This window comes from Engystomops pustulosus, chromosome 11 (genome assembly GCF_040894005.1).
Source record: "Engystomops pustulosus chromosome 11, aEngPut4.maternal, whole genome shotgun sequence".
Taxonomy (NCBI): Eukaryota; Metazoa; Chordata; class Amphibia; order Anura; family Leptodactylidae; genus Engystomops; species Engystomops pustulosus.
The window spans coordinates 6,435,957-6,461,061 of NC_092421.1; the positions used below are offsets into that span (position 1 = coordinate 6,435,957).

Sequence of the window (25,105 nt, forward strand, 5' to 3'; positions counted from 1 at the left end):
TTATAACTTACTCTTGCATCCTGACAAAATCCTGGGGTAGTCACAGGGGTTGGGCTTTGGTTTGGATGCATTTCAAAAAAACAACATGTGGCTTGTCTGTGTTACTCACTCCTCAGAGCTTGGCCCCCACCTTTGTGCTCCTGTACAGCTCCTCCCTCCTGCCCCTTCTCAAAGGTCACAGCCTGGTTACATGACATCAGTGGGGGAGGGACAAGCTGTACAGGAGCACAAAGATGGAGGCAGCTTGCAGCTCAGACAAGTCACATGTTTTTTGCATCCAAACCAAAGTCCAGCCCCTGTGACTAGCCCAGGATTTTGTCAGGGTACAAGGCAAGTTATAACACACAATTATATAGTAATACAAATGCTTAGAAAAGGCAGAAAGGCAGATGTGCACTGCAGGTGTCATGGGCTTTTACAATCTGCCTTTAGTGAAACTTAGGTCCCTGGTGACAGGTTCCCTTAAAAACTGCCTCCTACCATCAGTAAAATCATTCCCCAAACTATCTGCTATTGCTATGTTGGCTCCGTCCACTGCTGCTTGGCCCATCGTGGGGTGTGGGAAGTGGTGAGAAGATGCGTAGTTTCCCACACAGTGCTCTATGTACTGGAACTGTATATTTTATCATTGTACATCCAGACAAAAAAAATAAATAAAAAAAAATTTGGCCCAGTGACAATTGGAGTTTCAACATTTTTTGCTGTAATGGGACCAAGGATTATCCATAAAGCTTCATTACAGACACCTTACAGCTGCTCAGTGCAGCCTGGGACTATAGTAACATCCAGAGAGGTCACAGGGGGCAGAGGGGTCCGTCTGTAACTAGGGGTTGTCTGTAAGTCGGGTGTCCTTAAGTAGGGGACTGCCTGTACAGTGTCTCGGTGGCATATCACTTTAGCTAATACAGGGAGGACATTTAACCCTTTACCAGCAGGTGTAATTCTGGTGACAGGACAACTTTAATCCTTAGAAGACTCAGCACTTATTTTTTTTTTACTCTTTAAAAAAAAAAAAATATAATAATTCTGTAACATTATTGCAAATATTTTGTTGAGTCCACCTTCTAGTACAATCCTGTCAAGAAATCCATGATTTTTCGAGGCTGCCAACCCCATATGATGCCAAAACACAGAATTTTACTGGTGTACAAAGTATGACAATCCAAATTCATGTAACGTTTCGGTCTTTACTATAGACCTTCTTCAGACACAGATTGGAAGGTGTGGAAGAGGATGATGATGAGCCGCTGTGTGGCGAGAGGCAGTAGAATAGGAGGCTAGTACTGCCGATGTCAGAAAGCAGGCGTGCGGCCTCATCGGATCCGGAGCAAGTCTGGGCCCGGGGGGACACACCACCCCACATGGAAGGGTACGGGTGCACCTGCGATCTGTACCAAGGATTGTGGGTACGCCCGTGACAATCTATACGCCAGATAAATATAAATAACACGTGACTGTCTAGATGACAATCGCACCATTACCATCGCAGACCGTTCACCTTCACAACATGCAAAGTGTTGATAGTGTTTAGTGACTTTCTGCGCACTCTGTGCGGTCTCCGTGCTCCGCTGGTGCTCCTTTCCGACCCATTAAGCTTTAGGATGATTGTGTGCGAGAGAACATCGCCGGGCGCAGGCATCATTTGTATAATTAGGCGGCAGCGCTTCGGCTTACACATTATTAGCAGGACAAGCGCGGGTGTCCTTACTGCTCAGCCTGGCATTTATAGACCACAAGAATACAGTAAGTGACCGCAGCAGAAGAGAAGCACGAAAGCTATCACAGGGAGAAAACTGTTACACAGGAGACGGGACCGAGACATTTCATAGAATGTTCCATTACATTGTAACATGTGGTTATGGACATTAGAGGTGGAGAGAAGAAGCCCTAAAACTTACATGACATCACATGTGACCGTGCCCCTCCCATTACATTCCCCATTGGTGCAGGGCAGAATCTGAAACTCGTTATCTTAACCGCTTAGTGACCAAGCTTCATTTTTCAAAAAGGCCATGTGTCATGTCATCTGGTAAAACACTAGAACTTACCCGGGAGGTTTTCATAGGTTTTCTTACTTTATACATAAAAGTTAGTGAGAAATTTTGGTTGATTTGGTTCCGTATTTATGAAAAACAAAACAAACAAAAACAAAACAAAACAAAACCATGGAATATGGAGAAACTTTGGGGGGGGGGGGATAACACACAGCTCTGCTCCATCCATACATTTGCACACACAGCTCAGCTATACACACACACACAAACAAATTCTCCCCTACCCCCCTTCTTACCCTGTCCCAGCGCAGCATGTCCCCATTCTCAACAGTATGTGGTGATGTAAGAAGCATGTGATCAGTCACATGATGCTGACATCACCGCAGGTCCTGTAGGACACCTGGGAGAGGAGAGAGCAGTGCAGAGATTCTCCTCTCTGGGAGATCGGGTGCAGCTCTGTATCAGGACATCCCCCGATCTCCATTACAGCGGTCAGGAGGGTCTATTTATATATTAAAAAATAAATAAATAATAAAAAAAAAAAAAATAGGAATCTTGGATCTGGATGTTTCTACCCCTTTTCTTTCATATCAATATTGGGTTCTGCTGGTTGACATTACAAATGTGCTGAGGACAAACCAGCATTGGGCTAGTTTGGGGGGAGCTGGATAGAATTTTTACAGAGACTTGAATTTTATACAACCAATTTACACGTCACTTCAAAGTTGACTTTCTGCAGGATGTCGCCACCATGGGCCATGAAAGAAACAAGGTGTTACACTGCTTGACAATATACTGGTAGTGGTTTATAAGGTTCCCTTAAATTGGCAAAGTCTCCTTAAGCAGAACCCTTACTCCCTGACCCTAGTCAAAGGCTTCTCCCTTAGCTAAACCTGCAGCCTACCCTGTGCCATTCTGATGCGTTTGAGCCTCTTCAGTGCCGTCTACAGTTGGGAATCTGTTCCTTCTAGAATATAGTGGTTTGGCTGTAATCCTGCATGTCATATTAAGGGGGCTGCCTTACACGCTAGCAAAAGAGGGAATATTTTCCTTATTCCAACCTGAAAAAAAATTGTATGCATATTTCCAAATGGAAGGGTTTTATTTTACAAGACCCCTTTTTGCATTACCCCCCCCCCCCCCCACTGCCCGGGGGGAGAATCAGCTCTGAAACCCAGCAGCCAGATTCGCCATCACTGGCCTAGGTGGTAGGATGGGCGACCCGGCTACTTCAGAGGCTCAGATGTGGGCAGTTTTCAGGCTCTGGGATGCCATGATCTATGGGCAGGAAAGCTACCCCCCCCCCCCTTCCAAACAGAGCTTCTATTTAATGTGTATTTTCTATGAAGTTTGAAATAAAGTTTAACAAATCCTTTGTTTTATCGGTTAAGTCTTAATTGGAAAATTCTAAATCCGAACAAGACAGAAAAAGGCCGTCTAGTTGGCCAACTCACGAAAAATGCATCCAAAAATCGGTAAGAAATCCAGCAGAATGTACCAGCACCATAAATGAATAATAATAATGACTGATAAAATAAGTTCAGTGACATTCATTTTGCCAAGTCTGGTCCTGATGTTGCCCGAAATGACTGTGGACGTCCACAATGAACGTCCTTTTCTATAGGTTACTGTTGGATGCGAGCGGATGGCATCTGTAATGTTTTGAGACGATGCCCCGGGTCAGGACACGGTGAGGTAGTAATGGGGACCATGTCAGACGAGACTCATTGGAGGTCTGAACGAGCTCCTCTCTGATGTGCAGATTATTGTGGCTCACTGGGAACTTATTTTATCAGTAATTATTAAAAGTTACGTTTTACTTATGGTGCTAGTACATTCTGATGGATTTCTTAGTCTTAATTGGGGAGTGGGTAGTGACAGTTCACGATCTGTAATCCTACTAGAGTTTCTGCGTCCGGATCCCTGACCTGTAGCAGCCCCCCCGATGCGTCCTACAGATTATCACATAACTGCCGCTTATAACTCAAGTCACATAATCAATACTGCGCCACAACAAGACAACACCGGCACGTGCAAAAATGTGTAAACTTTGTTTTTCACTGTTGTAATATATTGCACTACCCTTTTACATGTTATTTCAAAAACACATTATAATTACATTCCTCGTTTAGACCTTTCTCGCTCAGAAAAGGGTAGTGCAATATATTACAACAGTGAATAACAGAAAGTTTACACATTTTGTACCAAAACCTCTAATTTAGACCATAGATTAAATATATAAAATAGTCAAGTTTAGATTAGAAACCTAGTTATTACATACATTTTAAAGTTTATACTACACAGAATATCCACTTTTGGTTAACAGGGTTTAAAATACCTTGGAGACCTGAGGAAGAGGGCGCGTCCCTTGAAACGTCACAGCATGTGGACGATACCACTCTGTCCTGCAGTCAGAGCAGTGGTGTAACAATAGCCGTAGCGGTTGCTACGGGGCCCGGCGGCACAGGGGCCCAGGATGAATAGCCAAGACAAAATTTATAAACTGTATTTTCTCATGCCCTGCAGCCCATCCTTCCCTGCGTACTAGGGCAATGGGACATCAATACGGGCCCCTGTGCCGCCCCTGTCCGCCCACCTCATCTGTGGCCACCCGACTCCACCTCTTCATTTGCGGCCAATCCGCCCCTGACAGCTCCAACAGCGGCGCGCATGACCTGACCATTTCAACTGTGCCTGCTGCCGGGCCCGCCTACTCGGTCTACTGCAACTGCTGCCGCCCCCAGGCCCAGGCCATCCGCGGCCGCCCGGCCCACTCCATCCATGGCTGCCGACCAACTCACTCCATCGGCGGCCACTCGGCATCCTACTACAACCACGGCGCCCGTTCTGACTCATCTGTGGCCACCTGTTCCGCGGCTGCCCAGTATGTACGCGGCCGGCCCACTCCGTCTGCGGCTGTCCGACCTCACTTCCGTGGCTCCCCGGGCGCGTAGGCCTGCGCGATGCCACAGCCATCTACCAGCCAGAAGAAACCCGCTGGCATGATGCCACAACAGCCGGTCTCCAAGAAATGTAAGTACCTATATATGTATGTATATCTATATGAATGTATAAGTATATTTGCTGTACTTGTGTGTATTTGCTGTACACTATATACTGTATGTATGTGTGTATTTGCTGTATGTATGTATGTGCTGTATGTGTATATGCTGTACAGTATATACTGTATCTATATTTGTTGTATGTATGTGTATATATGCTGTACAGTATATACTGTATGTATGTGTGTATATACTGTACAGTATATACTGTATGTATATACTGTATGTATGTGTATTTGCTGTACAGTATATACTTTATGTATGTGTATATGCTGTATATATGTGTATTTGCTGTATGTATGTATATACCATATGTAGGTGTGTATATACTGCATGTATACGCAGTGTGTGTAAATGTTGTATATACCATGTGTATCTGCTGTATTTACTGTATATATGTGAATATGCTGTATGTATATGCATTATGTGTGTATACACTATATATACTGTATGTATGTGTCTATGCTGTATGTATATGCATTATGTGTGTATACACTATATATACACTGTATGTATGTGTCTATGCATTATGTGTGTATACTGTATGTATGAGTGAATATGCTGTATGTAGATTCAGTATGTGTGTGTATATGGTGTTTTTATACTGCATGTATGTGTATACACATTGGATGTATACCGTATGTAAAAGAATATGATGTATGTATGCTATATGTATGTATATAAACAGTATACTGTATATACAACTGATGCATATATACTTTATGTATATACAGTATGAGTTTGTATATACTGTATGTACGAGTACATAAATGTGTGCATATGTGTATACGTATGTATGTGTGTAAGTGTATATAAAAGTGAGTGTAGAATCTTGTGTGTGTGTGTGTATAAGTGTATAAATGTGTGTGATTATATAAACGTGTGTGTATGTAGGAATATTTTTCACGGTGCGGTCAGTTAAAACTGCATCACAGTCAGTTTTGAGGGGGTTTTAGGTGCAGTTTTGTTAATTTAACAAGTGAAAGGCATTTGTGGAACAATTTTCCCATTTAAAATAAAATTAAATCATTCAGTTCATGTCTTTTACCTGTTAAATTAACAAAACTGCACCTAAAACCACCTCAAATTTGATTGCGATGCAGTTTGAACTGCAACGTGTGACCGCACCATAAGGGGGAGGGGGGCCCCATGAAGAAATCTGCTATGGGGCCCTGACTCTCCTAGTTACGCCACTGAGTCAGAGCTATGCACGTCTCAGCCCTGAGGTCGCCAAACAAGTGAATGTTAGGAGTGTTATTAACCGCCGAACGAGGCGACTAAAGGAACTATACTAATGGTAACCACACTCAAGGGACCGTTTACCTATTTGCTAGCCGTTCTAGGTATAAGAAGCAAACAATTGCATGTAAGAAGATTTTGTGAAGACTGATGTATATATTAAAGCAAAGTAAAAGTTTGAAAAAGTATATAAGGGTCTTATTATAGGACACTGCTCATTGAGGCACATAGATATGGGAACAGATATGTAGCAGAGCTGAAAGTGTGTAATAGGCATCTCATAATCTCATCTCCGTCTCATCTCTTTTTCTGTGTGTCAGATACTAATGAATGTTCAGAAGCTAAATAATAAAAAAAAGAAGTGTAGTGTATATAAACCCTGTACCCGGATAATCTAACCATATTGTCAGCTCACAGAACTAGAGGAATCATGAAGTGTTTGCTTAGAGGCCCCGCCCACACTCTGGAATATTACACAGTGATACGAGCTAAAACAGCAACAACACTGAGTAAGGGGTTAAAAATGATATCATCACTAGGGGATATGAGAATTTTCTTTCGTGGCGAAACCCCTTTTAAGATGAAAACCTTTTATATGTATCAAATATTTTTAAAAATTGTGAATATTGATATTAATACCCAGGTCCACTGGAGTTGCCACACTGTCTATCATCACCACCTCCCTGCCCCCTCCTTATTTATAGCCATGAGCCACAACGGTCCCACACTTACCCCCCCTATATATTACACACTTACACTAGATAATAGTTGGTGTCTATTTGTATCCATATGGGCCTCCTATACATTTCATACTACAGGCAGTCCCCGGGTTACATACAAGATAGGGACTGTAGGTTTGTTCTTAAGTTGAATTTGTATGTAAGTCGGAACTGTATATTTTATCATTGTAATCCCAGCCAGAACTTTTTTTGGTCTCTGTGACAATTGGATTTTAAAAATGTTGGGTTGTCACAAGAATCAAAATTAACACTAAATCTTCATTACAGACGCCTGTGATATCTGTTACATCTGATTATTGTAGCCTAGGACTAAAGTACAATAAGCTACCAATATCCAGAGGTCCGTTTGTAACTAGGGGTCGAATGCAAGTCGAGTGTTCTTAAGTAGGGGACCGACTGTATTCTTTTCTCATCTGGCGCAAACCTTTCAAATATTCCAGTGGAACTTTGTAGCGACAAGTAGAGATTTGCCCGAAAGAAGTGCAAAATGTCTGCGCTAGATGAAAGATCGTCTCTGGGTACATCCAGGTGGGGGGTCCACACATTAACCCTCGCTGCCTGCCTGTCTTCTCGTTGCTAGGGGATGCATGTCCCCGATGTGCCGTCAATGAGCACATGTCCTCCAGGAGGCCGTCTGGGCCGCTCTGCAGATGGCAGGGAGAGCTCGGGACAGACACCGAATTATAGTCAAAGCTTTTGTCATTGGCTCCTCTCATCCTGGTGGCGACTTGGCAGCTGCTCCCTCTTCAATTTTGTGTTTACATGAGATTTGGCCTTTAGGAGCACCAGGCCTGAAAACGTCTCTTTGTTCGTCACTGGAGAGCGTCGGATTCACAGGATGAATGTGGTCGGGCGAGCGAGTGATGGAGTGACGGGCGGATAGCGCAGCCGTTCAGCCTACAATCGGAACGTCACCAGGTTATGACTGGAAATGGATCGAGACGAGATGCCAGAGGAGGACTCGGAATGATAGCCGCAACGTCAACTCTGGATTGTTACCGACAAACGGTTTCATTATCTATTAGATATAATAATTAGAGAGAGAATATCCATGACAACATTGACAAAAAAAAAAAAAATTCCCGTTCCGTCTATAGCCGCTGCTTGTCAGACAGAAATCTTGCAGTGCGAATATCAAAATGTTAAATAAAATTTAAGAAAATACAAAAATGACATCCATGTGCAGTGCATTTTTTTTTGCAAATGTTACCAGCCAGCAGGAAATACATTGGAAAACCATCCAGGTTTTGTTTGTGGACAGATGTGGCTACAATAGGGAGTGCAGCCGGATATTACACTGCAGCATTTCTTGTCTGAACGAGCCCTTTAAGGGGTATTCCAGGGATAAGCGTAAATTATCTCCAAATGGGTCATTAAAATATAAGCGAATATGTAATTCGTTATTTAAAATGTTGCTTCCCCTTAGAATGCAGCTGTGGATACACAATACAATAGTGAAAAAAAAGGCTAGATAGATTTGGTCTCCAAGACACAGGACAGGCGTGTCCACATCACATGTACTGCAGCTGCCTGGGCAGGTCATGTGATCACCACTATGTTTGTGCAGTTGGTTGGTTGGTTGCAGTGCATCTAGTACGGCCGGAGTTGTGGGGAGACGTCATTCCAGTGGGGCAATGTGCAGTTACATCATTACTATGGTAACAAAGAATGATTGTCTGTTAGATCATCACTGGGAACAGAGCATAAGAGGGAGGAGGAGTTACTGAGAACTTGGGGATCATGGGATGTGTAGTATCCTGTGACAACCATCATGGCAATAATTCTGCCTACTTTAGAAAGCCTATATAGCGTCACCCATATTATATTATATCCATGGCCTCCTTCCTTCTAAAAGCAACTTTTACAATGATGCTAATGAGCCAGAAGAGCCACTCCATGCTGTAGCTTCACTGGATGTTAAACTGTGCATGAGCACTTCCCCCCTCCCACTGTGTGCTGCAACTTCCTCTGCTGCTTTGAGATGACATCAGGCAGAGGGAGGGGGAAGAGTAACAGCATGGAAGAGCTCTAGTAACACCACCCACCCCTATAGCAGGTCTACCAATTTGAAGAAATTTAGCAAACCAATTTCTTCTTTCTTCAGGAGTGAGAAGGAGCAGCTTCTAAGCTGCAGAGAAAAATAAACGCTGGTAAATGCTGAATTTAAGTCATATTTGAGTGGTTTTGGGAATTTGATACCGATTCTAAAAAGGAAATCAAAATCAAGCATAGTAAACCAGGGCCACTTACTCATAGATCCAGGCACCGTGACTGTGATAATCTTTTTATGTTTGTTTTCCAAGGAAACCTTCCTTCGAAAATCAACTTTAAAATTATGCTAACGAGCCTGAGGTGCTACTCTAGCCCCTCTGTCATAAGGCTTTATAGGCCGTTACACTGTCTCCTCTGCCCTCCTGCAATTTCTGCTCACCGCATAAGTGCTGAGGGAGCAGGAGTGAGACAGTGTAAAAGCCTTGAAGGCTCATTAGCAAAATTTTAAAAGTCGATTTTAGAAGGAAGGTGGCCACATGGATAACAAATAAGATTAACACAGTCACGGTGCCTGGTTTATTATGGATTTGGAATTCCTTTAAATCTGTGCAAAATCTTACTGGTGTAATCTCCCCATGTCCTCAGGAAGAAGAAAACTTGCTGGAAATTGTCCTTATGCCCCAATCGCTGTACATTTTGGAAAATTCTCCTGTGTGGGTCCTTCAGAGAAATTTTAGGACAATACTTGGCATTTAGTTAGGGCTTGTGTGAATACAAGGGACTGAAGAGAAAAACCATTGCGATGCCTGGCACTACTTTACTGCATCCCAGCCGCGGCATCTGTGGGGTCACAATACCAGGTGGGGGGAGTCTCAGGCTGGGACCATGGACACCACACTAAACAGTTTTTCCAGACAGTTGTTAAGATTGTCATAGATGAGCTTGGCCCCATAACACCTATAACCCAATGGGCACAATCCAAAAATTTCTCGAAACGTTTCTCTCCATAGGAGGGAGGTGGTTTGCTGATCTGAGAGGTTAGTACTTCTACCAATATGTACAGGTACAACGTTCCTCGTCACCAGTGTGGATGGAGGGATACATATAGAAACTATTATTCTCCTGGAAATGGGCGTCTGATATAGGGCCAGTGGTAGATTAGGATCGGTGCCCGTCACTTATCTGTTTGGTATACAAAACCCCAGATGGATTTGGTGTGACTCACAATGGCCTCAATGTGGATTGGAGGATACCCATCCAATTCATATGCTGTGGGAATGTGGGGAATGGGAAAGTTACTGGCTGGGGGAGGGGGGTGTTAAATTTATTGTCCGGTGTCAGATTAGGCCTCCTGGGGATTGAGCCAACTCTCAAACAGACGTACTTTTTAGTAAGAAAAAAATATTGCTAAAAAGTGCCTGTATCTTATAGGCCGAAGGTCAGGAGGGGACAGGGTAAGAAGAAGGGGAATAGGGGAAGTGTGTGCGTGTGTGTAACTATGGATGATGCAGAGCTGAGTGTAACTATGGATGATGCACACAAAAACATTCAATCCAGCTTCCAATAAGATGCCACGTGGGGTAAAATCCAATTCTTTAATAATCACGGCTAAAAACAGCTCGTAAAGCAATGTGAAAAAAGTTAATACATTACACAGGGTAGCGGGGAGACCACTTCTTGCCTACATGTTTCGGAAATAGCTTTCCTTATTCATGGCTACCACCACACTGATTGCAGTCAGCTTTTATCCCTGTCTGCCCGGGGTCATGTGATTCAACTCCACAAGGCATGGGGGTTGAGACATGTTAAAATATTCAAGCACAGGTGAGTGATAAAACTCTAAACAAGTATACAAAACTGAGTAGCCTTTTGCTGAATCAATACTGATATATAACATCCTGCCGTTTATTTAAACCATGCGGAACTCTTGTTTGAAGAGTGAAGATCCAGAAGGTCTCTCTGTTTACAAGTTTCCTTCTGTGATCTCCACCTCTTCTCGGACATTTAACTCTTTCAATAGCGACAACTGATAGATCGGAGTAATCACCATTATGCACATTAAGGAAGTGACGGGAAACCATAGATGTATTTACGAATTTCAACATCTTTCAAACCCTCTTGGATGTGAACAAGTTTGCCAGAAATGTAACAATTCGGAAACATTTTTCCGACATGAATTCAACAGGCATAGATAATGTTTCAAATACTACATTAACCTCTTTAAATCAAACATTGGCACTAAATAAAAATATGAATTCATTTCAGGATCAATGTAATTTCTCATTACTCCGACAACTCGGAAGCGATACTACAGCTAGCGACAAGCAAGATCCGAATACTACTTTTGTGACCAAAAATCCTACGTATTATCCCATCACATCAAGACCGCAATCCCTGGACACTTTCCAGGAACGAGTGGAAAGAGATCTGATACAGTTAAATAATGAATGTACGTCAAAGAAAATGAAAGATAACCTGCATTTTAAACACAGGAAAGCAATCAAGGAATTGAAAGCTAATAAAGATCTTCTTGTGCGACAAGCGGACAAAGGAGGGGCCATTACTATCATCAATGGAGGACTCTACAAGAAACTTAATATGGACATGCTGTCTGATACAGAAATTTACAGAAAATTACAAGTCAATCCAACTCCGAATATACAGCGTCAACTGAAGAAATTATTGGACGAGGGAATTCATATGGGAGCAATTACGCAAAAAATAGCGGATTATATCTATGTGGAATATCCAGTCACTCCTATTTTTCATTAATTCCTGAAGGTTCATAAGCAGATGTTCCCCCCACCTCTCAGGCCCATAGTAGCGGGCATCGGATCATTGGGCGAGAAACTGGGAGAGTGGGTGGATCAGCTGCTTCAGCCTTTGCTTACCTCCATTCCAGGATATATTAGAGACACCAAGTAGTAGGATTACTAGATCATTTTCCATGGGAAACCAATTACATGTGGCTAACATGCGATGTAGTCGCCTTATATCCATCCCTTAATCATGATATTGCTATACGGAGTTTGTCAAGCTTTTTGTATAGGTATAGTCCATACTCAGATGTCATCCAAGAATTTGTTGTTTTATCTGTACAGTTTCTCCTAAAAAATAATTATTTTTCATTTGACGGCGAGTTCTACATCCAGAAGTGTGGAGCCGCTATGGGGGGCAGATGCTCCCCTTCCCTGGCCAACATTTATATGGCCATTTGGGAGGAATTGGTCCTCTTCACTCCAGATAACCCTTTCCTCTCCCACATCAGGTGGTATGGCCGTTATATCGACGACCTCCTCCTGGTGTGGGGAGGAACAGAAACAGAGGCATTGAATTTTGTACAGTATCTAAACGTTAATAACATGCGTTTGAAATTTACACATGAGACCTCAAAAAAAAAACAATACATTATCTTGACATTACATTAGTTGGCCATACTCATGTCCATGTAGAACCATACACGAAACCTATGGCCCATAATTCCACTCTCAATGTCAAGTCATGCCACTCTAAACAAGTAATAAAAAACATTCCGGTTGGCGAATTAATTCGCATGAAACGTAATTGCACTAGCTCGGATACATTAAATAATAATATCAGCAAAAAAAAGTGAAGAACTCACACAGAGAAACTATCCGAAGTGGATGATACACAGAGCTAGAAATATTGTGGATTAAATACCTAGACACAATCTGCTAGAAGAAAAGAATAACAAAAAGCATACACCTCAATATCCAAGCATTACCTTTTCCACAAGCTACAGTTTACAATATCGTGACATCACACGCATTATACATAAACATTTACCGATTTTATATACTGATGACAATTTAGTCAAAGTATTACCTGAAAAAATCAACTGTGTAGCGAAGAGGGCTCCCACCCTGGGCATGGAACTGTCACCCAGTCTCTATATGTCTCACACCACATCTAGTGAGAATTGGTTACAAACTAAGGGTTTTTATAAATGCGGACATAGAAAATGCACATGTTGTCGATATGCATCCCCTAGCGAGACTTTCCAATCTATACATGCACAATCAGTGCATAATATAACAGGGCTTTTCAATTGCAATACGTCATTTGTTATATATATGATCACCTGCAAAACATGCCAACTGCAATATATAGGCTGCACGTCTTGTCCTCTGAAAGTAAGGATACGCAGACATATCTCAGATGCTAGTAAGAAGGATGCAGTAAATACATCTATGGTTTCCCGTCACTTCCTTAATGTGCATAATGGTGATTACTCCGATCTATCAGTTGTCGCTATTGAAAGAGTTAAATGTCCGAGAAGAGGTGGAGATCACAGAAGGAAACTTGTAAACAGAGAGACCTTCTGGATCTTCACTCTTCAAACAAGAGTTCCGCATGGTTTAAAGGAAACCTACCACTTGTAGTGGCAGGTTTCCGATGAAAATACCGGGCACCAGCTCAGGGTGAGCTCAGGGTGAGCTGGTGCCGGAGCTTATTTTAGTTAGTGTTTTAAACCGCGGTATCGCGGTTTAAAACACTTTTTAAACGTTGTAGCCGGCGCAGGCAGGTACGCGCTCGGCGCTTACCGTGCACGCGGCTACATAGGAAGTGAATGAGAGCCGCGTGCACGGTAAGCGCCGAGCGCGTACCTGCCTGCACCGGCTATAACGTTTAAAAAGTGTTTTAAACCGCGATACCGCGGTTTAAAACACTAACTAAAATAAGCTCCGGCACCAGCTCACCCTGAGCTCACCCTGAGCTGGTGCCCGATATTGCCATCGGAAACCTGCCACTACAAGTGGTAGGTTTCCTTTAAATAAACGGCAGGATGTTATATATAAGTATTGATTCAGCAAAAGGCTACTCAGTTTTGTATACTTGTTTAGAGTTTTATCACTCACCTGTGCTTGAATATTTTAACATGTCTCAACCCCCATGCCTTGTGGAGTTGAATCACATGACCCCGGGCAGACAGGGATAAAAGCTGACTGCAATCAGTGTGGTGGTAGCCATGAATAAGGAAAGCTATTTCCGAAACATGTAGGCAAGAAGTGGTCTCCCCGCTACCCTGTGTAATGTATTAACTTTTTTCACATTGCTTTACGAGCTGTTTTTAGCCGTGATTATTAAAGAATTGGATTTTACCCCACGTGGCATCTTATTGGAAGCTGGATTGAATGTTTTTGTGTATACCATTGTGCTCCAAGCCGAGGATCATCCGTGCCTCCGATTTCCACGTCCTGATTTACAGTCCACAAGGGTCCAGGTGAGCTGACTATTTTGTATAAAAGTTTTTTATGGATGATGCAGAGCTGAGTGTGTAACTATGGATGATGCAGAGCTGAGTGTGTAACTATGGATGATGCAGAGCTGAGTGTGTAACTATGGATGATGCAGAGCTGAGTGTGTAGCTATGGATGATGCAGAGCTGAGTGTGTAGCTATGGATGATACAGAGCTGAGTGTGTAGCTATGGATGATACAGAGCTGAGTGTGTAGCTATGGATGATACAGAGCTGAGTGTGTAAATGTATGTCTGTTTGTGTTGTGCTTTACTGCGACCAACAGGGATATTTTAATTGGAGTAAAATATATATATAATTTTTTGGAAGTCTAAAACTGGGGTGCGTCCTATAGTAGGAAAATTCCGGGTACTCCCGCTACAGAGGGATCTGTGGATCTTGGTTGTAAGTTCCCAGGCTTCCCTCAGAAAAACCCTGGCTGAATTGCCAACAGTTCCCCTGACATTGGGAATCGGCCAATTAAAAAAGCTAAAACATCAGGGCGGATTCAAACAACAGAGCACTGTTGCTCTTTAGCTAGCTGACGGACAACAGTGCTCTGTGAGGTGCCTCAGCACTAAGGGTGATGCCACACAAGGCTAGCTGACAAGCAACAGTGCTCTGTGAGGTGCCTCAGCACTAAGGGTGATGCCACACAAGGCTAGCTGAGGAGCAACAGTGCTCTGTGAGGTGCCTCAGCACTAAGGGTGATGCCACAAGGCTAGCAGAGGAGCAACAGTGCTCTGTGAGGTGCCTCAGCACTAAGGGTGATGCCACACAAGGCTATCTGACAAGCAACAGTGCTCTGTGAGGTGCCTAAGCACTAAGGGTGATGCCACACAAGGCTAGCTGAGGAGCAACAGTGCTCTGTGAGGTGCCTCAGCACTAAGGGTGATGCCACACAAGGCTATCTGACAAGCAACAGTGCTCTGTGAGGTGCCTCAGCACTAAGGGTGATGCCACACAAGGCTATCTGACAAGCAACAGTGCTCTGTGAGGTGCCTAAGCACTAAGGGTGATGCCACACAAGGCTAGCTGACAAGCAACAGTGCTCTGTGAGGTGCCTCAGCACTAAGGGTGATGCCACACAAGGCTAGCTGACAAGCAACAGTGCTCTGTGAGGTGCCTCAGCACTAAGGGTGATGCCACACAAGGCTAGCTGAGGAGCAACAGTGCTCTGTGAGGTGCCTCAGCACTAAGGGTGATGCCACACAAGGCTAGCTGAGGAGCAACAGTGCTCTGTGAGGTGCCTCAGCACTAAGGGTGATGCCACACAAGGCTAGCTGAGGAGCAACAGTGCTCTGTGAGGTGCCTAAGCACTAAGGGTGATGCCACTAGGCTAGCTGACGAGCAACAATGCTCTGAAATGCCTCAGCACTAAGGGTGATGCCACAAGGCTACCTGACGGACAACAGTGCTCTGTGAGGTGCCTCAGCACTAAGGGTGATGCCACTAGGCTAGCTGAGGAGCAACAGTGCTCTGTGAGGTGCCTCAGCACTAAGGGTGATGCCACACAAGGCTGGCTGAGGAGCAACAGTGCTCTGTGAGGTGCCTCAGCACTAAGGGTGATGCCACACAAGGCTGGCTGAGGAGCAACAGTGCTCTGTGAGGTGCCTCAGCACTAAGGGTGATGCCACACAAGGCTGGCTGAGGAGCAACAGTGCTCTGTGAGGTGCCTCAGCACTAAGGGTGATGCCACACAAGGCTAGCTGAGGAGCAACAGTGCTCTGTGAGGTGCCTCAGCACTAAGGGTGATGCCACACAAGGCTAGCTGAGGAGCAACAGTGCTCTGTGAGGTGCCTAAGCACTAAGGGTGATGCCACTAGGCTAGCTGACGAGCAACAATGCTCTGAAATGCCTCAGCACTAAGGGTGATGCCACAAGGCTACCTGACGGACAACAGTGCTCTGTGAGGTGCCTCAGCACTAAGGGTGATGCCACACAAGGCTAGCTGACGGACAACAGTGCTCTGTGAGGTGCCTCAGCACTAAGGGTGATGCCACACAAGGCTGGCTGAGGAGCAACAATGCTCTGTGAAAAGCCTCAGCCCTAAGGGTGATGCCACACAAGGCTAGCTGACAAGCAACAGTGCTCTGTGAGGTGCCTCAGCACTAAGGGTGATGCCACACAAGGCTAGCTGAGGAGCAACAGTGCTCTGTGAGGTGCCTAAGCACTAAGGGTGATGCCACAAGGCTAGCTGAGGAGCAACAGTGCTCTGTGAGGTGCCTAAGCACTAAGGGTGATGCCACAAGGCTAGCTGACGGACAACAATGCTCTGTGAGGTGCCTCAGCACTAAGGGTGATGCCACACAAGGCTAGCTGACGGACAACAGTGCTCTGTGAGGTGCCTAAGCACTAAGGGTGATGCCACAAGGCTAGCTGACGGACAACAGTGCTCTGTGAGGTGCCTAAGCACTAAGGGTGATGCCACAAGGCTAGCTGACGGACAACAGTGCTCTGTGAGGTGCCTCAGCACTAAGGGTGATGCCACACAAGGCTAGCTGAGGAGCAACAGTGCTCTGTGAGGTGCCTCAGCACTAAGGGTGATGCCACACAAGGCTAGCTGAGGAGCAACAGTGCTCTGTGAGGTGCCTCAGTCCTGAGCTTCTCTCTACTCTAGGAGGGGAGTCCAACCTGCAAGTCGTTACACAATTATCTGAACCTGATACGGTAATTACAAAAAGCTGTTAACCGAGGTGCTGAAGCCGCCCCAATATGTCCAGAGGTTAGCACAGAATCCATTTTACAAAGCAGGAGAGTAATAAAATAGACCTACCCCCCGGATCTCTCATACTGCGGCGCTGGGCTGCGGAGAACACTCGCATGCGCGGACAATCCATGTAGCGCCTCTTCAGCCTCCTTCCTCCCGATGTAAGCGAGTGCGGGTCTTGCGACACAAATTGAATACCTGAGTGACGTTGCCCCCCCCCACCTTGCTCAAATCAAACAAAATTGGTGTCAAACGTTTGTGCCGCCATCGTTTTTAAGATATTAACCCCTTATCACCCACATTAGTTTTCAGCTCAATGACCAGAATCGATTTTTCAAATCTGACAAGTCTCACGATAATTGGTTTGAAATGTTCTGGTTTCCAGACAGGAAGTAAAACTACCCAAAAAGTTTGATAATTAACATTTCCGGAATGTCCTCTTTATGCTGTGATGATATTTTATGCGTCCTCTCATTTTCCTCGGATGTTATGAGGTGCAGAACCTTAAGTGCAATTTTTCTCATTTTCATGAAAATCCCCAAAACTCACATTTTGAGGGAAAACTCAGCTTCCAAGTGACTTTGAGAGACCCAAATAATAGTAAAACCCCATAAGTGACCCCACTATAGAAACTACACCCCTCAACATATGTAAAACAACTTCTATTTAGTCTATTAACCCTTTAAGTGTTTCACATGGGTTAAAACAATATGGACCTGCGATTTAGAAACTATGGAATTTTTTGGGAAAATACATTCATTTAGGCCAAACTGACATTTTCAGAATAAATTAAATGATGAAACGCACTGCAACGTTTGATGCCCAATTCCTCCCGAGTACTGATACCCCATATGTGGTGGTAACTTCTGTACGGGCGCACGGCCGGGCATAGGATGGAAGCAGCGCCATTCACAGCAGATTTGTATTGTATTTCATGGGGGACAAACAAAATCAATTTTTATTTTGGATTGTTAGCATTTTTTTCCCCCCGCTCCCCGTAACATAAAAATAATATTTAATCTTTATTCTCTGGTCACTACGATTGCGGCGATTCCTCATTTATATAGTTTTTCTTATCTTTGCTCAATTTTCCTGAGCAAAACCAATATTGGAGAAAATCGCATCGTTTTTACTATTGACAACTTTTCAGGGCCATAACTTCTGTATTTTTCTGTTGTCAGATCTGGTTGAGGGCTTATTTTTTGCTAAAAGAGTTGTTCTTTCCAGTCGTATCAAATTAGGGAACGTAACTTTTTTTGATCACTTTTTAGAACATTTTTTGTGATGGTGTTTGATGAAAAATTGTATATTACGGTTTTAGATTCATTGTATTTTGTGTTTTATTTACTTTATTTGCATTTTATGTGTAACTGGGGAGATTATGGGACTTTTATTGTATTTATTTAATTATATTATTTAAAAAAAAAAAAAAAAAAAAAAAAAGATGAAATCATTTTACTTTTTTACATTTTCTACTTCTTGGCTTGAACAAGCGATCGTCCGATCGCTTATTCAAGCCTTTACACTGCAATACACTTGTACTGCAGTGTATAGTATAAGTAACTGAGCGTGCCGCGCATGCTCAGTTACACACAGCCGGGTCCTGCCAGGAAGGCAGAACCCGGCGGGTAGAGAAGCAGGAAGCCCCGGGTCACTCGTCTGAGTTCTTCCAATCCCGGGTGCTAGTGCCGGGTCTGGGCTGTAAGATCACAGCCCGACACCAGCGAGACCCGGTGTCCCGAAATCTTCTTCTGACGCGCCGCCGTCAGAAGAAGTACCCTTAATGACCGCTGTAAAAAGCCGATAAGGCGGTCATTAAAAGGGTTAAAGGAAGCTCTTTAAAATTATATATACCGTATTTTATAAGGCGCACCATCAATAAATGCCTGCTAAAACGTCTAGGTTCACATATAAGGCGCACCGGATTATAAGACCCGGGAAGTCTGGGTTTCTAAATATTTTCTCTAAGCATACAAAATAAATAAAACAAAAAAAAAAAAAAAAAACAACAGATGCCCCAAGGTTGCCCTATTTTTCAGACTATAAGGCACACCATGAATAAATGCCTGCTAAAACGTCTAGGTTCATATATAAGGCGCACTGGACTATAAGGCGCACCTGATTATAAGGATGAATGACCAGCAGGTGGCAGACCTGTGCACAGTACAAGGCAGCTGTTGTCTAAGTACGGATCATATATAAGGCGCACTGGAGTATAAGGCGCACCTGATTATAAGGATGAATGACCAGCAGGTGGCAGACCTGTGCACAGTACAAGGCAGCTGCTGTCTAAGTACGGATCATATATAAGGCGCACCGGATTTTAAGGATGAATGACCAGCAGGTGGCAGACCTGTGCACAGTACAAGGCAGCTGTTGTCTAAGTACGGATCATATATAAGGCGCACTGGACTATAAGGCGCACCTGATTATAAGGATGAATGACCAGCAGGTGGCAGACCTGTGCACAGTACAAGGCAGCTGCTGTCTAAGTACGGATCATATATAAGGCGCACCGGATTATAAGGATGAATGACCAGCAGGGGGCAGACCTGTGCACAGTACAAGGCAGCTACTGTCTGTAAGTACAGTTCATATATGAGGCGCACTGGACTAAGGCGTACCATTAAAAATCTGAGGATTTTTTGTGCGCCTTTTAGTCCGAAAAATACTGTAGATGGGCGAATTGAATTGTAACAAAGTTGCAGACATGACGTCTTACCTGATCCTTTTCATGAGGGAGAAGGCCGACTGGTGGGAGCGCGGTGGTGGAGGTGCAGTATCTAGATGAGGCTTTTCCTTCCATTCCTCCATAGTTAATCCTATAGTGCGGACCGTCTTTCAGCAGCCTTCCATTGTTAACCGCCCTCTTAGCTGCAAGGCGCAAGCGCCTCTGGAAAATAGGGTCTGCAACAACTCCCGTCAGATCCTTCTGGCCACGCAAATACTTCTCAATATTTTTTAGAGATGAACCATTGGACTCCTGCAGTCCTTCCACCGCCCTACGAAGGAGTTTATTCCAGTCCACGCTCCGCAGGTCTATACCGACCGTCTGCTGTCCTTTGGTGGATTTAGACAGAGGACATGGTGTGGTGGTCGTGAGGCGTCCAGGGTTTTCTGGGTCCTTGTAGGAGGCCACCCCTTTATTAAGGACCTTGAGGACTGACCCATCCTGGACGCTGAGTTCCAGCTGCTCAAGGACGAGTCTTTTATCAAGTCCGTGAGATACGCAAACAGCGTGACAAATCCTGTCTTCTGACGGACGTTGCTTTTGCCTTTTTACCTTTTGTATGGCTTCCAAAATCCACTCCGTGTACAGAGGGTTGGCAAGTTTTACCATGGTTCCAAAACTGTATCCGAAGGCAAAGTGCTGCCCATAGAGGTCATCCGTGCACCGCTGTAAACATCCAGCCGGGGGGGGGATCCTAACTTGTATTGGGCTCAGACACATCCATCTTCAGAGCAGAAACCCTTCACATCAAAAGGAACAGCTGGAACGCAGTAAATCCACATCATAAAACAAAACCTAAAGGAAAAAGAGGAAACCGACTTGAGTGAAATGATCAAAGAATGAGACATATTAATGAATGACAGCAGACACAACGCGGAGCTGTCTGCGGAACAGAAACTCGATCAAAACTTAACCCGGGGATGGACAAGATGCCCGAGTCATTGAGGACAGCTGCCAAAACTCAAAGACATCACGCGATTCCGCCAACATCAAAAATGTATCATGGGGCCACAAAAACAATGACTTGAAGTCACTATTAAAAAAAAAAAAAAAAACTAAATACAAAAAGAAAAAAAAAAAAAATGCTAAAGGAGCTTAAAACCAAAAATACTCACCTCTGCCGATCCCCGCTTTCACCTTTCTGATGTTACCCGTGTACACCAGAGACCTGAGTGAGGACTGGCAAGAAGGAAACACGGAAGTAAATATATTGTAATCACTGCTATACACAGAAACACATGCACGCCTCTCCTTACCCTGTCCCATTCCTGGCAGCACAAGGACCTGTAGTGACACAGGGACCATGTGATCAGTCACACGCTTCTGACATCACTGCGGGTCCTGTTACAGTCCGGATGCAGATAGGAGAGGGCGAGAGGCTCTGCTCTCTGGGGGATCATGTGAGGCGCCATGTCAGCTTTCATTTTACCAGTGCTGATGAATATTTTAAAGGGGAGCGGTGTATTGTTGCCATGGGAAACTAGAAATAGTCTGACTTATAGACGGCTTGATAAATCTGCCCCCATGTCTTAGAGGCCCAGGCTCCACTCCAATCACAGCAGCACCGGGAGAGGGGGCCCTGGCTCGACAAGTAGACGGAACGTATTTATATCATGTCAATTTGAGAAGATGAATCCAGGTCCCAGAATGAAGCCGTCACCCGCCCTCCCAACCAATGGAAAATGGTTAAAGGAACTCAAAAACTGTCACTTAAAGTCACCTGCGCGACATATGAGCCCAGATTACACATCCAACACTAAAGCTTTCCATGTTCTCGGTTCTAGCAAAACAAGGAAAATCTAGACTGAAAACTTTTTGGAGCTAAGCAAAGACTCCCCTGCAAAAAAGGTGCAAAGCTGCAGGAAGGCGCAGGGTGAAAGGGAAATCCCATTCCTATCCTGGGGGGAAAGTGTTGGCGCCAGTTTCAATTGTATAAATGTATTAATTATAAAAAAAGGTAAATCAGTCGGAGTAATTTGTGGTACTGAGCTACGCACCGGCTCCAAAGTGTCCTACATTAACCCTGTGCAGGAACATACTGACGCCCCATGGGGTCTGCACCAAATACATCTTCAGCAGAAGCAATGGATTATCACTGTCTTACAATAAATGTAGATTAGGGGGGACCCCAGACAGTTTTCCATGGATCCAAGCACCCCCCCCCCCCCCCCCGCTTCATTACTCTGGTTTCACCACATTTTGCCCAAATATGTTCATTTATGTTGAGAGACCCCCTAAGGTAGAACACGTAATTAATATGCAGCTCAGTTACTCCTGGACTTCTCCTGTGCACCTCCCCCCAACCTCGGATTTCGGCTTTCATGCGTCAGAAATGCGCAATCGGAGCGCGGGATTTAAGATTCAAATTGTGTCACAAGACAATGCACTCACATACACCGGGAAGAAGAAGGTGAACTCCGGGGACCTGAGCGGGAAAGCGACTCATACAGGATATCGGCACACGATCTTAGTGACTCCCCGCACAGCGCATTATACACGGACAATGCACTTACATGCACCAGGAAGAAGAAGGTGAACTCCGGGGACCTGAGCGGGGAAGTGACACATGCAGTATATCAGGCACACGATCTTAGTGACTCCCCGCACAGCGCATTATACACGGACAATGCACTTACATGCACCAGGGAGAAGAAGGTGAACTCCGGGGACCTGAGCGGGGAAGCGACACATGCAGGATATCAGACGCACAATCTTAGTGACTCCCCGCACATCGCATTATACACGGACAATGCACTTACATGCACCAGGAAGAAGAAGGTGAACTCCAGGGACCTGAGCGGGGAAGTGACACATGCAGGATATCGGGTGCACGATCTTAGTGACTCCCCGCACAGCGCATTATACACGGACAATGCACTTACATGCACCAGGAAGAAGAAGGTGAACTCCGGGGACCTGAGCGGGGAAGCGACACATGCAGGATATCAGGCGCACGATCTTAGTGACTCCCCGCACAGCGCATTATACACGGACAATGCACTTACATGCACCAGGAAGAAGAAGGTGAACTCCGGGGACCTGAGCGGGGAAGTGACACATGCAGGATATCGGGTGCAGGATCTTAGTGACTCCCCGCACAGCACATTATACACGGACAATGCACTTACATGCAGCAGGAAGAAGAAGGTGAACTCCGGGGACCTGAGCGGGGAAGCGACACATGCAGGATATCGGGCGCAGGATCTTAGTGACTCCCCGCACAGCGCATTATACACGGACAATGCACTTACATGCAGCAGGAAGAAGAAGGTGAACTCCGGGGACCTGAGCGGGGAAGCGACACATGCAGGATATCGGACGCAGGATCTTAGTGACTCCCCGCACAGCGCATTATACACGGACAATGCACTTACATGCACCAGGAAGAAGAAGGTGAACTCCGGGGACCTGAGCGGGGAAGCGACACATGCAGGATATCAGGCGCACGATCTTAGTGACTCCCCGCACATCGCATTATACACGGACAATGCACTTACATGCACCAGGAAGAAGAAGGTGAACTCCAGGGACCTGAGCGGGGAAGTGACACATGCAGGATATCGGGTGCACGATCTTAGTGACTCCCCGCACAGCGCATTATACACGGACAATGCACTTACATGCACCAGGAAGAAGAAGGTGAACTCCGGGGACCTGAGCGGGGAAGCGACACATGCAGGATATCAGGCGCACGATCTTAGTGACTCCCCGCACAGCGCATTATACACGGACAATGCACTTACATGCACCAGGAAGAAGAAGGTGAACTCCGGGGACCTGAGCGGGGAAGTGACACATGCAGGATATCGGGCGCAGGATCTTAGTGACTCCTCGCACAGCGCATTATACACGGACAATGCACTTACATGCACCAGGAAGAAGAAGGTGAACTCCGGGGACCTGAGCGGGGAAGCGACACATGCAGGATATCGGGGCACGATCTTAGTGACTCCCCGCACAGCGCATTATACACGGACAATGCACTTACATGCACCAGGAAGAAGAAGATGAACTCCAGGGACCTGAGCGGGGAAGCGACACATGCAGGATATCGGGCGCACCATCTTAGTGACTCCCGGCACAGCGCATTATACACGGACAATGCACTTACATGCACCAGGAAGAAGAAGGTGAACTCCGGGGACCTGAGCGGGGAAGCGACACATGCAGGATATCGGACGCAGGATCTTAGTGACTCCCGCACAGCACATTATACACGGACAACGCACTTCGGTAACTCTTTCGGACGGGTAAACGTGCCCCATGGTGTTTAGGGCCCTATTGTAAGTTTTGCTATGGGGTCAGACAGCAATCAGAGATCTTATAACAGCTTTAGGATGAGCTCTGCCCCCACCACTTGCTGGTAGCAGGATCCAAGCTCCAGGAGTTACCCAGAACCGCAAGTGCACAACTACCGCAGCGGTTATTACTCTCCTGACACCAAGGGGCAGCGGCAGTGACAGCATAGTGATGGAGGATGATGTCACATGTGAACAGGTGCATAGAGCAGCATCACGCGTCACCCCGGGCACCGTGACGGGCAGCACGTAGCCTGCACACAATACACACAGTGCGTCCAGCAGCCGGTACATATCACCACACGCCGCTCCCGGCTGAGATACAGTAATCTTCAGCGAAAAACATCAGCGTAAACAGTCACCCCGTGACGTCACCGCCGCATCACCTGCTCATGACGTCACGCGCAGCAGCCATGACGTCACGCACACCGCCGCCACCCAATCACGCATTTTCAGACATTGTTGCAGACTAAGCTTTAGGACAAGAGGTGTCTCTCCAGCACTCACCCGCTTACAGAAACATCATTAAGATTCCACCGCCATTTTGTTGCGCCGTGTGCGGGTCCGACATGACACTGATTACACCGAGCCTCATTACACCTCACCTAGCCCGCCGGCCCCGCCCCCTCTATGCTAATTGGCCCGAGTGCCTGTCACTTATACATTTCCATAAATCCTCGCTGGTTTAGGCAGTCCTGGGCGGGGCAGATAGGCTAATGAGGGTTCCGTTTGTTGCCGCCTTCCCTGGACGCTTGTTATGGGAATGTGTGACGGTGATTGGAGGAGGTGCCTGGCGTGGGCGGAGCTACAGACGAGGGCGGGGATGAGTTGGGAGTGCGGATTTTTTTTTTTCTGTTTGTGTTTTTCCCGTCACTTGTAAGTGACAGGCGGGAAACCTCGTGTGACGAGTCCGGTTACCTCAGGGCCCTGCCATAGAGCGCGTGCACACGTGCGGTTATTCAGATGCGGTTTTTGTTGTCTAAACAAGAATTGGAGGTGAAAGGAAGGGGGGGGGGGGGGTTCTTAATATTATTTTCTCCCCCATTAAACTAAAACCAGGTATTAATAATAAGAGAAGA

General features: G+C 45.5%; 1 protein-coding gene across 4 annotated transcripts in view; it reads right to left on the bottom strand.

The window, feature by feature from the left end:
* The window catches only part of KAT6B (lysine acetyltransferase 6B), a 73,800-nt gene extending 49,005 nt beyond the window's left edge, over positions 1-24,795 (bottom strand). The window contains exons 1-3 of one of the 4 annotated variants that reach the window (XM_072130662.1): positions 20,985-21,001; positions 20,844-20,907; positions 19,720-20,523 (exon numbers count right to left, since the gene is read on the bottom strand). In XM_072130662.1, coding sequence (XP_071986763.1) covers positions 19,720-20,448 — 729 coding nt within the window. In that variant the 5' untranslated portion in view covers positions 20,449-20,523; positions 20,844-20,907; positions 20,985-21,001. Of the gene's footprint in view, positions 1-19,719; positions 20,524-20,843; positions 20,908-20,984; positions 21,002-24,297; positions 24,318-24,533 lie in introns of those variants that run through there. The other 3 variants (XM_072130661.1, XM_072130665.1, XM_072130664.1) reach the window with 3 other exon arrangements.
* Positions 24,796-25,105: the final 310 nt, after the last annotated feature.